Genomic DNA, 22,318 nt, shown 5'->3' with positions numbered 1-22,318 from the left:
CAAATGCTGGCAGCAAAACCAGCTCCTGTGTTTGAGCCTCATGTTTCATTCCCATTTTCCGGGTTAAACGTGGGTTGACATCCTAAGACGTGCCCCTGGAGGAAGCAGAGACACTGGGACACGCGTCTGCCCTGCCTGTCTCAGACACCTTCAGGGAGGTGAAGTGTGAAGAGACCTGGGGCGTGCTGAGATCTGCATCACCTGTGCCAGTGGCATTGTCTCTGGGGGAATCCAGCCTGGGATCGAGTCAGGAGGAGCTGGAAGCAGCAGCTGCAGAGCAAAACACCCGGGAGCTGATCAGCTCTGAGGCTGAAGCCAGCACTTCCAAGTCACTGCGCTCAAAGCCAGCAGGGCACAGGTGAGGCCACAGAACCAGAAAGACCAGTATCCCATGGCTGGGCAGCACGGGCAGGACGCCAGCTCCAGAGGCTGCACAGCTCCCTCAGCACTGCAGGACTCACTTCCAGAAGCCTCCAGGGAGCACCAGTGCAGTGAACCCAGGAGACACCTCTCCCTACAGAGAGAATCCAGGAAGGCAATGGTTATTCCCAGAACAGCTTAACTCAAGAAGAATCAGGGAAATCTGGTGAGGATAAATGAGTTAACAATCTACCACATTACTGAGAGGTGGGAACGCCAGTTTGGAGCTCTGGCAGAGCAGCCACTACCGAGCCACAGGGACAGCCCTGGTGCCACAGGGAGGGCACCACAGCCACCATCCAGGAGCCAGTTACCCGGGTCTTTGGTGTGACCCACCTCAGCAGGTGTGGGACAACACCTCAGGCGGTGCACACAGCCCCCCACCTGCCCCCAGCACCAGATCTTCCCAGGAGTGCTTCAATTTGCCAGATCCTAGACCAGCCCCAGGCCAGTGAACTCCTCTGGCTGCAGGCACGCGGTCTCCAGCACCTGAAAGGTGAAATTCAGACGGAGACAGCGCTGACACACCAGGGACACTCCGGCCTGCAGCCAGACCCACGGCAGAGGGCAGGAGGAGAGGACGCTCCTGGGCTGCCCCGGCAGGAGAGCACAGAGGGGGCAGGGGCACCGAGGGCACCCGACAGCAGTGGCCCCACGTCCCTGGGGCCAGGAGAGCAGCTCCAGCAGGCTGCAGCCGGACACAGCCCTCCCCACAGCCCTCCCCACGCAGACCGGCGGATTTCCGACTATTTAACCCCGGATCGGGCCCTGAGGAATGCGCTGCAAATATATAAAAGTACTTAAGTGTTGGGAATACATTCCAGCAAAGACAAAGCAGCTGTCTCCGAGCCAAAGGCTCAGCAGCTGCTGCTTCTCAGGCACTGAAGCAGGACTGAGGAATGCTGTCCCCTTCAGAGGGGCCAGGGCAGCAACTGCCCCGGCACACGGCCAGGAGCAGGGAGGAATCTCGGCTCCAGGTGAAACAACAAAGCAACCCAGGCCCCCAGAAAGGCAATCCCGAGCCAGAATTAAACCAAGACACCACAATTAGCATCCCAACCCAGGCCTCCCAGAAAGGCAATCCCGAGCCAGAATTAAACCAAGACACCACAACTAGCATCCCGCTGCTGTGACGGTGTGGGAAGCGATGGATGCTCTCACACTGATCTCCGACACCAGGCAGCAGCAGACCGTGGCTGTGTGGAGAGAGGGGCCCTGACCACAATCCCAGCACCCACAGCCTCCACCCTGGTGTGTGCAGCGGGACGGGGCAAACCCGAAGGACCAGAACTCCCTGTGGCAGGCACAGGGCATCCAGGCCCATTTTCCACTGAAATACTGGAACATATTAAATAATCACAGCACTTAATGCTGTGGTTCAGTTGATAAAATGGTGTTCAGTTAAAGGTAGGACTTGATCTTGAAGGTCTTTTCCAACCTCAGTGACTCTGTGACTCTACTGCAAAAGCATTAATCCGGAGAGATATCCTGGGTTTGGGTGAAGCAGCCAAGCCCAGCACACCGCAGGTACTGCCAAGGACCTCTGCCCCGCTCTGATCTGCCCCAGCACTGAGGTTTCCCCAGCCAGGCCCCTCCCTGTTCCTCAGGAATCACCTCGTCCCCTTCAGCCCTTCTGCCAAACCATCCTCTCAGCAAAGAAGGGTCAGCTTGCAATTACAAAAAGTAATTGACTGATCTGTAACGCCACAGCTATTAGCAAAGGGAAAAGTGCCAGAAGTTGTATTATACAATAACCTGTTGCAATTGTTTCCAATCAGATTGTGTTTTCCTGAGGCAGAAATCATAAGATACATCTCCAGCACAGTGAGGCACTGTAAAACAACCAAAAAACCCCAACAAACCAGGTCACACCCTGAAACTGGGAATCCAAGACAAGGCAACGAGACCAAGGCCAATAACTGGTGCAAAGTGGGGGACTCAATGGCAGCCCACATCCCTGGGGTGCAGGAAAGCACATCTGGGGAGCTGGAAAAGTCCTGAGGAAGAGTTGAGTGTCCCTGTGTGGAAGGACACAGACCCAAACATCTCCTCTGAGCAGGAAGAGGACAAGGAAGAAGGTGCTGGAGTAGCTCCCAGGGGAACAGCTCAGACATACACCAGTGAATGCCCTGAACCAGGAATGGAACAAGGAGTCAGAGCCCACAGAGGTGCTGTGATGCCACATCCCCCTGGTGAGCACACAGCATCCCTCCCATCCTTCACACTCCCACCACTGCCTCAGCCAAGGCCCCGCCAGGGAGACGGCAACACAGGGCTCCAAAACGCAGGGAACACACAGAACAGGTCAGAGGAGACCTGAAGGGGTTAACCCAGCCCTGCCCCTACCTCCAGCCATCATCGATGAACTAATCTAATCCCTCCTGGCAGATTCTCAGCAGCAGCCAAAGGGAACCAGAGACACCTGGGAGGAGCAGGCAGAGCCTCTGCAGTGCCAAATTCAGGCTTCAAAGACAGTGTGAGGAGCACCAGCAGGGGCTGGGGACCCGACACAGGCAGCACCAGGCAGCAGGAGCAACCCCAGAGGGGCAAACCTGAACCAGCCGAACCTGAACCAGCACCAGCGATGCACCCACAGACAGGGCAGAGGGTCAATCACCCACAGAGCTACAGAGAGGTTTTAACAACCGGGAAAGTTCAGCAGGTGCTCCCACTGCTGACATCCAAACCAGTACCAAAGCTGTGCCAAGGAAGGTCTGGTGACAGGCAGAGCCGTTCCAACCAGGGCCACCTGGATTTTCATGAACTTTTTACTCCATCAAACCTCTCTACTGCCCAGCTGCCTCTGCACCTCCTATTCCATGCACCTGAACCTCCTGCAAGACCCGAGCTGGTGAGGAGACGCAGGCTGGGCAGCACACCCACGGCTGCCCCACACCGAGCTGATCACACCTCCGAGCTCTGAACATCAACAGTCACTCCCCTTCCACAGACCTCAAGGGTAAAACCCATCTGTGAGCCTCTTTCCTGTTCCCTGCTTATATATCCAAGAATTCTACATCCCAGAGTTTTATCAGCTCTTTTCTCCATGACTGAATTTATCCTGAATTTATCATTTTCCATTAAATCCATTGTGGCTGGCAGCTGCCACCCCAGCACAGATCCTGCACCTCCGCCATCACCAGGGGAGGATGCAGTTATTCCACCTCCTGGGCAGCAGCAATCCAGAATATACGGCTTTTGGAGAGACAAACGCACATCCAGCTGTCCCACTAAGCCACAGGGCTCCTGAGCTCCTGCAAAGCACGGAGAGCTGTGCCAGCTCTGCACACAAGTCTCACAACCAGCAAGTGAAACCAGTTTGTTGGCTGGTTTTGTTAAACAAATGCGGATGCAGCTTTGCCCCAGCCCGGGATGGAAAGAACCACATCCAGAGCGAGAGGAGGTGCCCGCTGCACATCGAGGCTCCAAGGCTGGCTCCGTACGGCGTGCATGGAGGATTCCCGGCTCCCTGACTTTCTCAGGGAAGGGCTGTTAGTACAGAGAGATTAGAAGGAGAAGCTTTACTCTTCCATGGAAGTAAATAAACCCCAAGATCCTCCTTACAGCCCTCAGATGCCAGGAAATTAAAAGCTGCTCTTAATTAGCTTTTCGAGGCTCCATTTTGCTTTGGGAAAGTGACAACCACGGCCTCGAGCTTCACCCGGGGGCAGTGGGATCCTGGCTCCGGACATGGGACAGCCGGAGAGGAGAGCTGCTGAAACCCAGCCAGCCTCAATGCAAACAGCAACAAGCCCCAACAGGGAAGGACCTGCCCTGGACACAAATGGGCTCCTCTCTCTCCCCAGTGTCCGTCTCCCACAGCACCCAGTGCAAGTGGACATCAGCTCACCGGGCATTGGGAAGAGCGTTTTCTGCACAGGGCTGTTTGTCATGGCAGATGTAGTGAGGAAAAAGCAAAGCAGAGGAACTGCAGCCCCTACATTGGAAATGCCTGGGGCTTCCCTCTTCAGCACCACCACTGCTAATAAAACCCTTGGGACCACAGCCAGCCCTCGGGTCTCCTCTCTGCACAGCCCAGAGCCTGCCCAGAGCCCCAGACACTGCCGGCCCCGTGCTCCTCCGGGAGGTGCCCAGCGCCCTGGCCCTGTGCACACTCATGCTGACACACAGAGCTCTGAGGTCTCCTCCCTCTGCACAGACTTGTTCAGGATTTCAGTTCCTACTCAGCTCCACCCTCTTGTCCTCCTACACCAGGTCCTACCGGCTCTGCTCCACCCAGGTTTCCTCCAAGCTCCCTTTTGCCTCCCCAGACTCCAAAGGCACTCCTCTGAAAGCACACCGAGAGTCTGGGTCCTGCTGGGTTGTGACCAGCCCCGTCTGCCACCTCTGAGTGCTCCAAATTCCACGCTGTGCTCATTCCTTCCTGGTGAGACCTGTGCTCCTCAAGTGCTCACGGAGTGGCCTGGATGACTTGGGTGTTATGCAGCTCCAGCAGAGTGATTTAGCCAGCTGCACCTCCAAAGCCCACAGCAGCAGTGCAGGAGCTGCTCTCCACGCTGCTCCTGCAGACACCCTGCAGCTGCCACTCTCTGCAAGGTGGGTATAGCAAAAGTCAGCGCGGAGCAAGTCATTTCCACCTCTGGGATTCAGACACCCTCGTGGAAAGCACAGGCAACTTATCAAAGGGAATTTATCATTTTTCATTAAATCCTGTGCTATCACCCTGGCAGCAAATCCCTGCAATGGGGCAGCAGATGCTCCCACACAGATTTAATCTCTCACTCAAAACTGCCCAAGCAGAGCCACCCTACAGGGAAATTTAGGCCTTAAACAGGCAAGTTTCCACAAGGGACAGGTGACAAAGGAGCAAGAGCAGACAGAAGAGAACCCGGCACTGCAGGATGGAGAGAAACACTTGCGGATTCTGCAGCTGGGTGGGGAGAGGTGAGGAAAGCACAGCGGTGTCACTCAGCAATCCCAGGAGTTGGGCAGAGCATCCCATCGGATCCAGGGCAGAACAGCAGCATAAAGGGCACGGGAAATTCTGCAGAGGAAAATGGTGCCACAGAAAGAGATCCCAAGTTTCTGGAACAGGTGGAATAAGGACACAGGAAAGCCTGTCTGAAACACCCAGCTGGTGCTAGGTAAGAAACCCCTCAGAAGAGAAACCAGATGAACTCACATATTTTCAGGAGTTCCTTGACCTTTCCAAAAGCCACCCCTCCAATCCCTTCACCTCAAGAATCACCTCCACAGGGAAGTCTTCCCTAAAAACCCTCAAACACAAACTTGCTGCCCAAGGCTGCGCACACTCTCTCATTCCCACTTTTCTGACAGATCTTCACAGGCACATCTCCGTGTCCTTCTCCCACGGAATGTGCAGCCCCGTCCTGTGAAACAAGCACGCTGCCCCTTCTCCACCTTCCCTCACAGTAACCACAAACCCTCCTCCCAGGATCTCTTTCCCAAAAAAGCCTTGTTTCCATGAAGGGTTCCTCACCTGGAAACATCCCCTGACCCAACCAAAGAGCTTCAGGGACAACGTGTGCCTAAACCCAGTGCTCCCACCCTCCCTCTTCCTGGTGGAATGGCAGCCTATTTTCAATTTTCATCACCATACTCACCTCATACTACACAGATTCCTACTCCTGCCTTAGGTATCTGTCCCTACCAACAGGAATATCCTCTGAAAACGCCCTTCCTGCAGTGCCTGGAACCAAACACACCTTGGCACAGCTCAGGGACGCACTGTGAACACAAACCTTCAGGACACACATGGGGTCAAACCCAAGGTGGATCAAACCCTCTTCCTTGTTCCAGCTGCCTATCTCCTCCTCCTCTTCCCCAGGTGCCTCTGGACCAGCCATGGCAGCAGCCACAGGGCACCCGGCGGGGCTGGGGAGGGGGAGGCAGTGGGGAGCGATTCTGCTCTCCCTGCCCAGCGTGTCTCCAAGGCTCAGCACCTCCGGCATCCCCAGACTCCCTGGCTGCACTTGGGACTGCTCTGCTCACCTCCCCTCTTGTCCACAGCTGCAGGCACCTGACGTTCACCTGCCTCATGAGGGCATTTGGGTTTGGCTGGGGAGGGGCTGACACCTGGCCAGAGAAAGCCCCCGGAGCCCCAGACAGAAGCTGAGAAGGAAGAGTGTGAATACAGCAGGTCCAAAGCCAAACTCCCTCCAAGCCTCTCCCAGGACACGCAGTGCAAACACACAGTGGTGTCTCTGCAGATCCTCATTTTTGGTTGTTTTCTCCTTTCGGAACTGTTCCACTTGTCTCCTGAGCTCGTGTAAACTCACAGCACTGTAATGTCACGTGCCAAGCGCTCACAGCCCAGTTAAACTACATTTTGCATGAAACATTATTACATTTGCTCTGAACCGAGCCCGCTTTGGTTTCACTCAACGCTCTCCTGGAGGCAGCAGCAGCGGTCAGTGGCTCCCTGTCCACGCCTCCAGGCCTCTGCCTCGGGTGGGGAATGGCTCTGTGTCCCACTGCCTTTCCCAGGCAGATGGAGACATCCTGAAAGCGTTCATCTCCCTCGTGCAAAACCTCTTCCACACCAGGTCTGGTCACGCTCTTTGCTGCTCCCCATTCTCTGTCCCTCTCCTGATTTGCTCCATCTCCTGACACCAGGGGATCAGGATCTCAGCGATTTGTTCAATTTGTTCTTCCAATAATTCTTTGCCAGAAGACTCCAAAAGGGGAACTCAAACGCCTGAGAGGAGCCTGTGAGCCCAGGACAGGTCATGGCAAGAACTGTGATGCTCCAAGCTGAACAGATGCCACAGCTCTGTGAAACAGAAGCTGCTTGGGTGACTCAGGAAGGCACTGAGGGCACGCACAGCACCTGCGATCACAGGCAGGATTGTATCCACACGATCACAGGCTAAGCAAAAAGTCGGTATAAAATTTGCATTTATAATCCAAAAGATGCTTTTCCGAGCTCACAAACCCCAGCCTGTCGCGGTTCCAAGGGGCTCAGTGCAGCAGGAGGCCAGGCTGTGGCTGTGAGGCAGGACACTCCAAGCTGAGAGCAGCACGACACTCCAAGCAGAGAGCACAGGGACCAGCAGGTTCCCCGCAGGCGTGTCGCAATCACCCTCCTCTGCAGGTGGGACTGACACCCATCCCCACGTCCCAGCCTGCCCGTAACACAATTTGCCAGTAGTTTGGGAAACCTCCCCGCCTGAAGTACAACAAGATGCTGAGCTACCCGAGAGAGGAGCTGAGAGTGTCACACTGGTGTCTCCGTTCCTGAACCACCTCGGAGCTGAGTCCCACGGGCAGCCCAGCTCACCCGGGCTCAGGAAGAGACGAGGAAAGACAAACAGAATCCAGAAATACCAGAGCAAGAGCTGCTGCTTGCAGGCAAGAGCATCTGTCCAGGAGCCGATGAATGTTAAAACACACCACCTGTATGTTTTAACAAAACTGAACCAAACTGCTCTGGCCTGAATCAAAACTGAGTCTCTGGTTTGTAAAGTTTGGGGTTTTTTTATCTAGATCTGATGACAAATTCTGTAACATGTCAGTATTCAATAAAAACCTTGAAAGCTAATGACATACTTCTCAATTTTTTTAATAAACACACAACTCAGTCTGTATTCCCTGACCATCTCTCCAAACACACATTCAAACACCTTCTGTCTCTGGCACAGGCAGAACTTCAGCAACTTTTAATAAATCACACACACAATAAAACTTCCTCTGGAGTATCCCACAGCCCAGTAGTGTCCTAAGGCCTTTTCCTTCCCAAGAAGCAGGTTCAAACTCCCATCTGCAGCATCCTGTGTACCAGATTCCCAGGCAGAATGGGAACATCCCGGCTCGGGCTCCTGCTGGGTGTGAGAGCTCTGCCCATCCCAACGCCCTGCCCCGCAAAAGCAAACCCGTGGGAGCCCCGAGGTGCTGGGCCAAGCTGGCAGAGGAGCAGATCTCCAGTCCTTTCCTCTGCAGCGATCACGGTGGCATGGAACAGCACACGGAGGGCTTATCCTGCTGTTCCCTGTGTGCAGAGCTCTGGAGAGAACAGCAACAGAAGCTGCAGGTGCAGGCTGGAGCCCCAGATCATGGGATCATTTGGGATGGAAAGGATCTTAAAGCTCATCCAGTCCCAACCCCCTGCCATGGGCAGGGACACCTTCCACTGTCCCAGGCTGCTCCAAGCCCTGTCCAACCTGGCCTTGGACACTTCCAGGGATGGAGCAGCCACAGCTTCTCTGGGCACTTGTGCCAGGGCCACACCACCCTCCAGGACATCATTTTTTCCCAATAATCCCTTTAACCTTGCCTCTGGCAGTGGGAAGCCATTCCCCTTGTCCCATTCCTACAGGTCCTTGTCCCAAGGCCCTCTCCATCTCTCCCGGAGCCCCTTTAGGCACTGGAAGGGGCTCGAAGGTTTCCCCACAGCTCCTCTTCTTGAAGCCAAGCATCCCCAGCTCTCCCAGCCTGTCCTCACGGCAGAGATGCTCCAGCTCCTGGAGCATCTCTGTAGCCCTGTGATCACAACCATAAAGCAGCTCTATCGCTTTTAATTAACTTACTCGACACCTTTTGCAGTTTACAGATTAAACCAGAGCTTTTCCTAATGCATGCTGTGCTTTGCTCGGCAGTGTTCGCGACCGCCACAAGACCGATGACTCGGGTAAAGCGATCTCCCCGCGGGCAGGGGACCCCTTCCCTTTATCCCGCTGATCAGCAGCCGACACGGCGCCCAGGGCGGAGCGGCTCCCGCTCGGCCGCGGCTCCCGGCCCGCGGTGTCCGGGCAGCGCTCGGTGCCGGCCCGGAGCACGGGCAGAGACCGCGGTGTCCGGGCAGCGCTCGGTGCCGGCCCGGAGCACGGGCAGGGACCGCGGTGTCCCGGGAGCGCTCGGGCGGCTCCGGAGCACGGGCAGGGACCGCGGTGTCCCGGGAGCGCTCGGGCGGCTCCGGAGCACGGGCAGGGACCGCGGTGTCCGGGCAGCGCTCGGTGCCGGCCCGGAGCACGGGCAGGGACCGCGCAGGCCGGGGCAGCGCTGGGGCGGCCCCCGCGGGCCGGGGCGGCCCCGGCCGGGCCGAGCCGCGCTCCGGGAGCCGCGGGGCGGCCGTGCGGGTCCGGGGGCTCACCTTGGGCAGCTCGCGGAGCTGGTTGGCGTCCAGCAGCAGCTCTTCGAGCGAGCGGCTGTAGCGGTAGATCTCCTCGGGCACGGCCTGCAAGGAGCAGTGCCGCCGGTCCAGCGCCTCCACGTGCCGGTTGCAGCGCCAGAGCGGCGGCATGCAGCGCAGCATCGCGCCGGGCCGCGCCGGGATCGCCCGGGCCGCGCCGGGACGGGACGGGCCGGGCCTGCGGGAGCGCCCGGATGTGCGGGGGCCGGGCCGGGCCGGGCTGCGCCGAGCGGCGGCCGCGCTCCCGCTGCGGCAGCGCCCCCGCTCCGCTCCTCCGCCCTGGCCTGGAGCCGCTCCCGGGGCCGCTCCCGGGGCCGCGCCGCCCTTCGCGGGTGTGCCTGGGAAATGGAGTCCTTGGGGCAAGGGACCCTGGGAAATGGAGTCCTTGGGGCAGGGAGACGCTGGGAAATGGATACACTGGGAAACGGAGACACTGGGAAATGGAGTCCTTGGGAAAGGAGACCCTGGGAAATGGAGACCCTGGGAAATGGAGTCCTTGGGAATGGAGACCCTGGGAAATTGATACACTGGGAAACGGAGACACTGGGAAATGGAGACACTGGGAATGGAAACCTGGGAAATGGATACACTGGGAAACAGAGACACTGGTGCAGGGAGACACTGGGAAATGGAGTCCTCGGAAATGGAGAAACTGGGAAATGGAGACCCTGGGAAATGGAGTCCCTAAGGCAGGGAGACACTGGGAAATGGAGTCCCCGGGACACGGAGTCCGCTCCGCCCCGCCCGGCACCGCCCCGGACCCGGCACCGCCCACCCGGCCCCGGGGCTGCGGGGCGCAGCGCTGCCGCAGCGGGATCCATGGGCAGGCGCCCGCAGCCCTGATCCCGGCACAGGGCGCTGCAGGTGGATCACAGCCCTCGTGAGTCCGCGCTGGGACACGGCGCCGCTTCGTGACAAAAGCCAAAATGCCAAGGGAATCATTTCCTCTGAGCTGTCCCAGGACGCTGCAGTGCTCCCAGTTCTATCCCAGTTCTATCCCTGTTCTAGCCTCCCAGTTCTATCTCAGTTCTATCCCAGTTCTATCCCAGTTCCTTCCCAGTTCTATCCCTGTCCTGTCCTCCCTGTTCTATCCCAGTTCTATCCTCCCTGTTCTATCACTGTTCTATCCCAGTTCTATCCTCCCAGTTCTATCCCAGTTCTATCCCAGTTCCTTCCCAGTTCTATCCCTGTTCTATCCTCCCTGTTCTATCCCAGTTCTATCCCAGTTCTATCCTCCCAGTTCTATCCCAGTTCTATCCCAGTTCTATCCCAGTTCTGTCCCTGTTCTATCCCAGTTCTGTCCCAGTTCTATCCCAGTTCTGTCCCAGTTCTATCCCGGTTTTATCCCTGTTCTATCCCAGTTCTATCCTCCCAGTTCTATCCCAGTTCTATCCTCCCAGTTCTATCCCAGTTCTATCCCTGTTCTATCCTCCCTGTTCTATCCCAGTTCTATCCCAGTTCTATCCTCCCTGTTCTATCCCAGTTCTATCCCAGTTCTGTCCCAGTTCTATCCCAGTTCTGTCCCAGTTCTATCCCTGTTCTATCCCCTACTGCTTTCCCAGTTTCCTGGTTGCCTTGTCACTATTTTTCGTGTCCAGTTTCTCCTCACTGAACTTTATCCTCGCTCTGTCTCCGATGCCAGCGCTGTCACATGTTCCTTACACCCATCTCCTCTCCCGACCTCTCCAAGTCCGCTCCAGCTCCTCTTGCCTTGCACACAGCTCTCCACCAGCTCCTGCTCGTTATCTCATTTCTCTCTCATTCATCTTTCAGAGGTCAGATCCTCTTTCCTCCCAGTCTGACAACTCTTCACACCCACACTGTGTGACACTGAGCAGAGCCCAGTGCCCCAGGAGCAGCCTGGGACACCAACACAGGCCAGGAAAGAGACTGCATCCCTCAGGCCAGGAAAGAGACTGCATTCCTGAGGCTGTGGAGTCAGAAATGATCCTGCAATGGACAGAAAGTGACCAACAACCAAGTGACACCAGAGCCTGAGGCACTGACGAGGCAAAGGTGAAGAACTGGTGAGGAACTGGTGAGGAACTGGTGAAGAACTGGTAAGAAACTGGTGAGCACTGGTGAGAAACTGGTGAGGCACTGGTGAGCACTGGTGAGGAACTGGTGAGAAACTGGTGAGAAACTGGTGAGGAACTGGTGAGGAACTGGTGAAGAACTGGTGAGAAACTGGTGAGGCACTGGCAAGGAACTGGTGAGGAACTGATGAGGAACTGGTGAACACTGGTGAGGCACTGGTGAGGAACTGGTGAGGAGCTGGCAAGGCACTAGTGAGGAACTGGTGAGCTCTGGTGAGCACAGGTGAGGAACTGGCGAAGGTTTGGGTGGGCAGGGACCTTAAAGCCCACCCAGTTTCATGCCCTTCTCATGGGCCAGGACACCTTCCACTATCCCAGGTGGCTCCAAGCCCATCCAACCCCACCTTGGGCACTTCCAGGGATCCAGGAGCAGCCACAACCACCTGTGCCAGGGCCTGCCCACCCTCACAGGGAAGGATTTATTCCCAAAATCCCATCCGTGTCCTCTGGCAGTGGGAAGCATTCCCCCTTGTCCTGGCACTCCACTTTTAAACATTGGGGGTTACTGAGCTTTGATGTGCCTCAGCTGCAGTGCCTGTAACAGAGACATCCTGCTGTGTCTGTCACAGCTGTCCCGTAACGGAGCGATCCTGTGGATGTGGATGGAGCGTGAACCCCTGACTTCACGTTAGTTATTTCTGGGGCAGTACCTGGGGTGATGCATCAGCTGGAGTACTGCCCGTCAGAAATTATCCAGGGAGCCAGGAAATACAGGCCTGGTGGCAGGTGGTGTGAGAGAGACAATGAATTGGCTGTCAGGAATTAGAAAGGGGAAATTTGAGTTTTCAGGCCAGCTCTGAGCGTTTGTACAAGTGTAGAACTTGCAAGTGTGGGATGGTGCCAGCTCTGTTTCCAGTAAATGGAGAGGCAGCACGGTGGAGCGAACCCGTGGTGCTCTGAGGATGGTTTCGTTGATCTACCTAAGCCTCAGCAGAATGCAAGATCCTGGCAGGGACGAAGTCAGGAAATTACAGTTCTGCAAAAGGCTCAGGGGTTTGACACCATGTGTGTCTCGAGGGAGAGCTTGTCCAGCTGCTCTCCGTTGTTAACCTTCCGTCCTGGCTGCCCAGAGGGGTCCCAGATGACTGGAGATGCCAGAGCACGGCCGGAAGGAGGATCCAGGGAGCTCCAGCTGCCAGCCTGACCTTGGGAATGCCGTGGAACAGATTGTGGTCCTGGCTGGGTGTCATTACACAGCACGGGCAGAGCCACTGGCGCATCAGGGCCAGCCTGGGGTTAGGACAGACAGATCCTGCCGGGCCAACCTCATCTCCCTCTGTGCCTGTGACCTCCTCAGGGCTGGGGCTGTGCCTGCCTGGGCTTGGCTAAAGCCTTGGCACCGCTTCCCATGCTCCTGGAGCAGCTGGCCGCTCCTGGCCTGGGCAGTGCCCGGCTCCTGGCTCCTGCAGGCACTGCTGGGATTCCCTGGGCTCAGCGCTGGGGCCAGGGAATCCCAGCTCCTGTTTCCTGTCTGTATCGGAGCTCTGGACAAGGGATCAAGGACACCTGAGCCACTTCGCAGGGGGCACCAGGCACGGATCTGCTGAGGGCAGGAACCTCTGCAGAGGGCTCTGCAAAGGCTGAATGTCCCTTCCCCAGCACTGCTGACCCTTCCCTGCACACATTCCAGCCCCTCAATGTCCTTCCTGGTTGTGATGGTGTTGGAGTCCAGGGAATTCCTCTGGCTGCCCTGGAGGGTCAGAGACCTGGACAGGGGGGTCTGGGACCCTGGCACAGAGCCCAGAGGGACACTGGCTTTGATCCCAGTCCATGGGAAAGGCTTCCTGCGCTGCGGAGGGATTGCAGGCCACAGGAGTGTGAAAGAGAGGAGTTTAGCTCAGCACAGGGTGAGAAAACAGTAGGTTTGGGTTTTTAGTGTGGAAGTGGATGGGAGCAAGATGGAGGATTTGGGGCGTTGTCTCCTACTTCTTCTTTCTCCTTCCCTCACTCCATTTTCTGCAGTGACGGTGGCACAAAGCAGTTTAAGGAGACTGGGTCAGAGTAGGGATGACCTGTTTAGTGTAAGTGATAGGTGTTGGCAAATAACGATAAATAAAGAACAGGTAACAATTAGTATAAAAGATAGCGACAGCCCAGTGCGGGGGGAGTCGTCAGATGCCCGAGCAGCTGCACAGACCTCAGCTGGGCACTGAGAAAATTGTAAGATAACAAACAATAAACAAAGCACAACCTTGAAAAACCAGAACCTGAAGACTCCGTCTCTTTCTTGTGTCTGGCTCAGAGCTTTGCGGAGGGCAAAAAGACTCTAAAACCACCCAAATCTCGGAAGAGAAACCGAGATGATGGCCCCAGAACTGAGCCAGGGTTGGAGGGGACTGAACAGGGCCTTTGGCCACACCATGGCTGATTCCAGCCAGGTGCCATTGGCCTCTTGCCCACCTGGGCACACCTGGGCTCCTGCTCAGCCACTGTCTCCAGCACCCCCAGGTGCTCCTCCAGCCTCCCAGGGCACTGCTGGGGGCTGTGGTGGCCCTAGGGCAGGACCCAGACCTGGCCTCTTTGAGCCTCCTCTCGCTGGCCAGGGCCCATCGACCCGGCCTGTCCTGATCCTGTCTAGGCTCTGCAGAGTCTAAACTCAAGTTAATCGAGAACTGCTGAGAGCTTCAAGGGATTCTGCTGCTGAGCTGAGCCTGGGGCGCTCCAGGGCACCCCCAGCCCTGCCCCAGCCCCTCCTGGGCTCTGTTCCCTCCATCTCTCCCTCCTGGGCTCTGCAGTGGGACCTTTGCTCGCCCTGGTGTGTTGGGTGAGCCTGAGCTGGATCTCCTGTTCCCCTGGCAGCTCTCCCAGCACCGGGGTCACAGCAGGACCCACGACACCCCTGAGCTTTGGTGCTGCTGAGCAGGGCTGGCACCGTCCCAGCACTGGCTCCCCAGCGTTCCAGCCCCCATCCCTTGAGCCAGGGCCTTGGTAGGGGACAGGACAGGACAGGACAGCTGACCCCTGAGTATCCCAGGCCGCGTCACCCTGGCTCAGACAGAAAAGCTCAGAAGAGGAAGATGAAGGGGGGGAAATTTGTTGTTTACAGTGTTTGCCTTCCGGCACCAGGTGCTGGAGCTTTCTGGGAAGTGGCCAGACTTCACCTACTCATGGGAAGTAGAGAATAAAATATTTTTTTCCCTTTGCTCGTTCAACCTTTTGTTTTTCGCTTGTGTTTTTGCCGAATTATTCCAACCCTCCACCCCTGGGTGGGGGCTGAGAGGATTTATCAGGACGGTGGCTTCTCCAAGTCCTGTGGGGGGACAATAAAATTGCCCGGGAGCAGGGAGAGCGTCGGGGTTCAAGCCCAGGATCCCAGCTCTAAAAAGGTGGAGGAACCATATGTGCCCTGTCCAGGAGCACAGGAGGGACTGAGAGCAGCACCCAGACCCCGCGCCCACCGCAGAGCACAGGTGGCTTTGGCTCGGGGTCCTGGGAGCGACGCCGTGGAGCTGCGGGAACCAGGCCGGGCTGCTGGACGTGGGGGGACAACGGCCCACGGGACCAGGGCGGGCTCAGGGCAGTGCTGGGATGTGGCCGGGGGGCTCCAAGCCACAGCTGCAGCCGGGGCTCCCCTCCCTCCCCGGGCTGCCCGCTCTCCCCGTTCCCACCTCCTCGGCCCCTCACAGAGGAACCAGCCTCGTCCCCCTGCGTCCCTGGGGCGTCTCTGCCCGCCATGGAACTCCTGTCGCTGCTGCTGGTGCTGCTGGCCGGGACCCCGGGCGCCGGCATCCAGGAATGCGGCGGCGCCGTCAAGGAGATCGCGCTGACCGTGGCCCCCAGCTCCTTCGACGACCAGTACCTGCGCTGCCACTTCCGAATGCTGAGCGCTCTGCCGGCGCTCAACCGCACCGAGTTCGTCCCCTACGGCAACTACGCCGAGGCCTGGGGCAAGGCGGGGGCCCTGTGGGAGAGCTGCGCCTCGGCGGGGCCGCCGCTGCGGCCGGAGCAGGCCACGGCCCTGCTGGGCTACACCATGGAGGAGGGCCTGTACCTGGAGCTCAACGCCGCCGTGCGCGCGGCCGGCCGCTCCCGCCGGGAGTTCCTGGACACCTTCCACTTCAAGGTGATGCATTTCCTGCTGACCTGGGCCCTGAAGGATCTGCGGAGCGCCCGGAGCCGCCCCCGCTGCCTGCGCGTGTACCGGGGCGTCGGCGTGCGCGTCGTCCGCTTCGGTCAGTTCGTCCGCTTCGGCCAGTTCGTCCGCTTCGGCCAGTTCGCCTCCGCCTCCCTGCTGAGGAACGTCAGCCAGGCCTACGGCACCGCCGCCACCTTCGAGGTGGACACCTGCCACGGTGCTGACATCCAGGACTTCTCCGAGTACCCCGAGGAGCAGGAGGTCCTCATCCCACCCTTTGAGACCTTCCAGGTCACCAACATCACCCGAGAAGGGAAGGACACCTACATCCACCTCGCTCCCACGGCGTGTACAGCAAGTACAACTGCGCCTGCTTCCAAGGTGATGTCCCTGGGCGGGAATTCCTGCACCTGGATCCAGGGGACACGGGGGCTGCAGCTCGGCTGTGACAGCAGGGACGGTGCAGGAGCTTCGGGTGTGCAGAGCTGCACAGCTCCAGCTGCTGTCCTGGGGTGGATCCATGGGATGGGATCCATGGGATGGGATCCATGGGATGGGATGGGATCCATGGGATGGGATCCATGGGATGGGATGGGATCCATGGGATGGGATGGGGTGGGATGGGATCCATGGGATGGGATCCATGGGATCCATGGGATGGGATGGGATGGGATGGGATGGGATCCATGGGATGGGATGGGATTCATGGGATGGGATTCATGGGATGGGATGGGATGGGATGGGGTGGGATGGGATCCATGGGGTGGGATGGGATCCATGGGATGGGATCCATGGCATGGGATGGGGTGGGATGGGATCCATGGGATGGGATGGGATCCATGGGATGGGATCCATGGGATGGGATGGTGGGCTTGTTTCCTGGACACAGCACTATTGCACACCCTGAGGAGAGAGATTTCTGCTTTTCATTCCACTTTGCCCTTCCTGACACCCTTCTCTGGCCTCCCCAGGCAGAGGCGTCCCCAGAGAGCCCCCAGGCCTCGCTGGACTCGTGCTGGCAGCGCTGGCAGCCGTCACTGGCACCCCCTGAGCCGCGAGGCCGCTGTGCCTGGTGAGGACAAGGAGCCAGGGGTGGAACCACCGGTGTCACCAGGATGGCAGGACTGGCAGGGGACGCAGGGGCCCTCACAGGGTGGACACTGGACCTGTGGACTCCCCACCTGAGCCTGGGGTGTCAGGGTGCAGCTTCGTGGAGTGGGGGTATTTTCTTTTTTTTTTTTTTCTCCCTCCCCATATTTTTCTTTTGAATTAATAAACCGGTTCTTACTCAAGCCATGAATTTTGTTTTCATTTTTTCTCCACCCGATCCTGCTCTGGTGACTCTGGACACAGGCCTGGAGTGACAGCTCAAGGGGGAATCATTTCCCACCCCCACAGGGCAGGGTTAGATGGGATTTGGGAATAAATCCTTCCCTGTGAGGGCGGGCAGGCCCTGGCACAGGCGCCCAGAGCAGCTGTGGCTGCCCCTGGATCCCTGGCAGTGTCCAAGACCAGGCTGGATGGGCTTGGAGCAGCCTGGGATAGAGGAATGTGTCCCTGCCCATGGCATGGAGCAGAACGAGATGAGCTTTAAAGTCCCTCCCACCCACCACCATCTGGGATCCCATGATAATACGGGATAAGAAATCCACTTCAGCTTTTTGCATATTTTGCCTGCTTCTTCCATCCTTTCATTTTTTCCTACCTTTTTTAGCTTTATTTCCCAGTTTTCCACCTCATGTTAGAACAAAACTCTGGATTCCTGCAGATTTTTGCCACCATCTCTGTGGAAGTGGAAACAGCTTCTTTTTTCTTTCAACATCTGTCTTTCCACACATCCAGTTCCCAAGGTTTTCAAGAAACACTAAAACCATCGTTAACTGTTCCAGGTACATAAATTCCATAAAGCCCACTAAATCCAATGCAGCATGCAGCCCTGGGAGCTGGCATCCCAGGAAAAGCTGGAGGTTTGGGAAGCAGAGTCGCCTTCAGGAGCTGCACAGCCTCCTGCCTCCTTCCACCAGCCACGTGCCCACACCAAGCTTTCCCTGGATCCCCCAGGGAGATCTGGCCAGGCTGGATGCGTGGGATGGGATCCACCAGGTCAGCGGCGCGGGGGTCAGCGTGGCCGAGCCCTGCGGTCACAACAACCCCATGGGAGGCTCCAGGAGTGGGACAGAGAGGCTGGAAATCGGGGAAAGGATCTGGGGGTGCTGGTGACAGAGCTTCCCGGGAATGGGATCCTGCTGCGGAGCCTCCCTGGGGATCAGATCCCTGAGGAAACCGGCCGGGGCTGGGATCCTCTGCAGAGCTCCTCACCGCAGCCCTCCCCTGTGACCTCACCTCCATCTCCATGGACACAGCTCCAAACACACTCCAGGATCCGGCAGCGAGGGGTGAGACCGGGGAAACCTGACAGCGGGCAAGGTCAGTGCCGTAAAATCCCAACTTTGTCCTTTTCCCATGGGGACACGGGAATTCTCTGACCCTCATCCCCCACACCAAGCCCCCAGAATTCCAGCATCAGCGCAGCCTGTGCTGGGATTTTAGTGGATTTATTCTGGTTTTCACTCAGCTCCTGGAATTTTGCCTTTTTTTTTTTTTTTTTTTTTTTCCCCTTAAGAATTGACGTGAGTTGTATTAGGAAATGAGAATTTTTAATTACAAATATTCGCTAAAACCATCAGACTTGTCAGACTCCAGCTCTAAATCCTGAATTCCAGCATTTTACACTGGAATAAATAGTTCAGAAATGTAGCCAATCTTGAAATTAATGCTTAGAAAGTGTCTAAAGCCCTGAATCTCATTAAATCAATGCTGATAAGTTTTTTTTTTTTAAGAGAATCTCCTGAAATTGGGATGTGAGATACTGGTTTGGACAGGAGACACTGGTTTGGGATGCAGCTGCCATTTCACACACCCGAGTCAGTGAGGGAGGAACGGGGTGGACTCGCACTTTTTCCTCCAAACTGCAGGAATATCCCAACATTATACGGCAGAAATCTTTAAAAACGCGCATTTTCGCTTTTCTCCTGAGGCAGTTCGGGGTGGGAAATGCAAATCCAGGCACGGCACCTGCGCTTCCACCACAAATAGATTTGGGTCAAACATTTGAGCCGCTGGAAGAACCAGCTGGAAACACAAGGGCAGGACTGGGACAAAAACGCCCACTCTGAGCTGGTCTTTTCCCCTTCTGCTCCAGTTTTCCAGAGTTTGATTGGGACATGGCATCCAAAACAACGAGGGGCAAGGATGGGGAGGCGGCGGAAGAAGAAAGCGACACGGAGGACCCCGTCCAGGAGTGGAGAGCGTACCTGCAGGAGGAAGGCAGGATCCTCACGCGGCACCTGGACACGTACCTGGGAAGGGCGGAGCAGCTCCTGCAGGGGAACAAACGCCTGGAAAAGGAAGCGCAGGACACCCAGGAGCAGAGCCGCTCTTACGAGTCCTGCGGAGCGAAGCTCGGGCAGGACCCCCCGGACACGGTCATCACCCTGAACGAGCGGAACCGCCGTGACCTGGCCCAAGTCCAGGCGCAGAAGGAGGAGCTGATCCCACGGTACGAGGGCAAGGAGCGGGAGGTGAGGAGCGCCCTGAAGGACACGGAGGCCGAGGCCTCGCTGCTGGACACGCAGCTGGAGGAGCTGGAGCCCTACAAGGAGCAGAAGGTCCAGGCCGAGCAGAAGGTGAAGGCGCTGGAGAAGGAGCTGCGGGTCACCAGGATACGCTGTGCCGAGGAAACCCACGCCCTCAGGAGCAGGTTCCTGCAGGACAAGGCTGAGTGCGAGCAGCAGTTCCAGCGGAGGATGCGGGAGCTCACCTGGGGAGCGGAGGAGGTGGCGCTCCGGGCCCTGATCCAGCACGTGGAACAGGTGAAAGCGGAGAACAGGCTCCTGCGCCAGGAGCTGCTCGGCCGCCTCCAACACTGCCAGCGCCTCAGGGAGGCCAAGAGCCAGCTGCAGGATCAGCAGGAGCAGCTGCTCCGGGAGAAGCAGTGCGCCCGGCGGGCAGCGGGGCTCACGCCCGTGCAGCCGGCCCTGCTCACCCGCCAGGACGGGACGCTGACCCCAAACCCCCCGCCCGGGACCCGCAGGAGCTGAACGGGGCAGCAACCAAACCCCTTCGGCAGGGGAAGCACCGAGGGGTTTGAGCTCTTGTCACAAGGACCCATGAAATACATTCATGGACGAGATCCGTACCCATGTTCTCCTTCCGGCGGCTGCCCCGTCCCTGGAAGGGCTGGATGGGGTCTGGAGCAGCCTGGCCCAGGGGAAGATGTCCCTGCCCACAGCAGTGGGATGAGACAGGGTGGGGTTTTGGGTCCCTCCAACCTAAACCATTCCAGAATTCCATGGAGTTGCGGCTCTGAGTGTAAATGGCTCCTGTGAGAGACCCGTGCCCGCAGCAGCAGCTCTCGGGCTCTGCGGGAGGGAGGCGCCAGGGCCCATCCTGGGAGCTCTGATGTCATTGGGAACGGCTGGGATGGGGCTGGAGCTCTGCCCCAGGCTCTGGCTGAGATCCAGGAGTGAATGTTTGACCAACAGAGGCTTCCCTGGACACTCCCCACACAACCAGGGAAAAGCCTGGTAATCAGCTCACATCAGAAAACCCCCAAACAACATCCATGGCTGTAAACAGAGGCGATTCCAGGATTCCAGGCACCCCCGGGCTTGGCTGCAGGTGAAGGACTCTGGAGCACCCACACCATCGCCCCAGCTCCGTCCCCTCCCGCCTGGCAGGGGTTTGGGAGGACAGGGAACTCACCTGTGTCAGCAACTCCAGCCCTGCTACTGCCCCTCTCCCAACAGCCACGGAACGATCTCCCCAGCCGGGAAACACTGACAAATCAGGATTTTCCCCTATTCCCACCAGGATGAATGTTTACCCGAGATGAAGCTGATGTGAACAGTCTGCCCAAGCCCCAGTGAGACTCGGAGCAGCCTCCCTGTGCAGCTGCTTCACTCCAGGTGCCCCTTCCCGAGGGATTTGGGCTCTTCCTGCTCATCTCCCAGCAAGAAGAATGCTCTGATGGGGTGTCCAGATGCAGGATTGCAGCTGGTGATCAGTTATTCACATCAAAGAGACTTGGAAAAAAAGTGTTTCCATGCTGGGAAGGGTGTGGGCAAACAGGAGTGACAGCTGCAGGAATGGAGTGGAGCCAGTTCCAGGTGAACTCAGGCTCCTGTAATCACGGAATGCATGACTGAGCTCACTCAAGGACCTCTATCCTTTGGGGGTGAGACCTCCAGCCTGATTTTTCAGGGAAGCAATCCTCAGCTGAGGAGCTGGAGCCCCTGAGCTCCGTTCTCCCCAAAAATGATCCACCTCCAGAGCCTGGAGCGGATCCTGTCCTGCTGGCACCAGGCTCTGGGGTTCAAGGCTTCTCCACCCTCCAGTGCAGATGTTCCGGCTCCGCAGGGAGGCCCTGCTGTGACGGAGCTGGAGTTCCAGCTGGGGTCTGTGAGCCCTGGGCCTGGAGGCCCATCCCCAGCAGCCTCTTGGCCTCTCGCCCCCCAGTGCTGCTTCCTGCCGGGAGGAGAAAAGCTGGACTCAGCCTGGACTCTGCACCGGGAGGGAGCTTTGGAGCTGCTCTGCCCAGAGCCACGCTCAGCCCGAGCTCCAGCGCTCAGCGAAGAGGGTCCCGTGCTCTCCCTGCATCCCAAACCCCAGCTGCTGTAAACATGGAATCCCCAAATCCCTGCATCCCAAACCCCAGCTGCTGTAAACATGGAATCCCCAAATCCCTGCATCCCAAACCTCAGCTGCTGTAGACATGGAATCCCCAAATCCCTGCATCCCAAACCTCAGCTGCTGTAGACATGGAATCCCCAGCATTCCCAAATCCCTGCATCCCAAACCTCAGCTGCTGCAGGCATGGAATCCCCAAATCCCTGCATCCCCACATCCCAGCTGCTGTAAACATGGAATCCCCAAATCCCTGCATCCCAAACCCCAGCTGCTGTAGACATGGAATCCCCAAATCCCTGCATCCCAAACCCCAACTGCTGTAGACATGGAATCCCCAGCATTCCCAAATCCCTGCAACCCAAACCTCAGCTGCTGTAGGCACAGCATCCCCTAATCCCTGCATCCCAAACCTCACCTGCTGTGAACACAGCAGCCCCAAATCCCTGCATCCCAATCCCAGCTGCCACGCTCCCCCTGGATCCCAACATCCCAGCTGCAGCTCACCCTCGTGGCTCTGCCCCGGCTGAGCCATTCCAGCCCTGGGTGTTTCCCAGGCTCTGCTGCAGGACATCCCCAGGCCCGGCAGCAGCCCGGAGGGAAGCTGTGCTCAGAATTCCCCGCTGCACTTCCCTGGAGATCGTGCTTAGATCTGGATTTCTCAATTAAAAGTATAACTTCCTCCAGACTCCTGCTGGATGCCCGTTCTGTGGAATTCCTGAGCACAGGCTCAGCTCAGTTCCTCAGGATCAGGGCTCCCTCACAGCACTCCCAGTTCCTCTGCCAGAACAGGAGCCCCCAGGGGTGACCCCACACCCCAAGCTCCTCCTTGGCTCCATCCTGGAGGGAAACAGCGGCTCCAGCCCCAAAAGTGCCACAGGCTCCTGCCCTCGCTGTGGCTGGAGGGAGCTCGGGCTCAGGCACAGCCCCGTC

The 22,318-nt window shown here is 57.7% G+C and overlaps 2 protein-coding genes and 1 pseudogene across 23 annotated transcripts in view; 2 read left to right on the top strand and 1 right to left on the bottom strand.

Annotated features, from left to right (window-relative positions):
• The window catches only part of SCRIB (scribble planar cell polarity protein), a 98,305-nt gene extending 88,653 nt beyond the window's left edge, over window positions 1-9,652 (bottom strand). For all 22 annotated transcript variants that reach the window (XM_040091343.2, XM_040091349.2, XM_040091353.2 and 19 more), the window contains exon 1: window positions 9,491-9,652. In XM_040091343.2, coding sequence (XP_039947277.1) covers window positions 9,491-9,652 — 162 coding nt within the window. The remainder of the gene's footprint in view (window positions 1-9,490) is intronic.
• Window positions 9,653-15,298: 5,646 nt separating this feature from the next.
• Window positions 15,299-16,751, top strand: LOC120766021 (NAD(P)(+)--arginine ADP-ribosyltransferase 2-like; annotated as a pseudogene).
• Window positions 16,752-18,924: 2,173 nt separating this feature from the next.
• On the top strand, window positions 18,925-19,800 carry CCDC166 (coiled-coil domain containing 166). The gene has a single exon (XM_040091373.1). The coding sequence runs from the start codon at window positions 18,925-18,927 to the stop codon at window positions 19,798-19,800; it is 876 nt and encodes a 291-aa protein (XP_039947307.1).
• The last annotated feature ends 2,518 nt before the right edge of the window (window positions 19,801-22,318 follow it).

This window comes from Hirundo rustica, assembly GCF_015227805.2.
Source record: "Hirundo rustica isolate bHirRus1 chromosome 1 unlocalized genomic scaffold, bHirRus1.pri.v3 SUPER_1_unloc_1, whole genome shotgun sequence".
Lineage (NCBI taxonomy): Eukaryota > Metazoa > Chordata > Aves > Passeriformes > Hirundinidae > Hirundo > Hirundo rustica.
The sequence above is the reverse complement of the archived record's forward strand: the minus strand, read 5'-3'. Positions and strand labels throughout refer to the sequence as shown.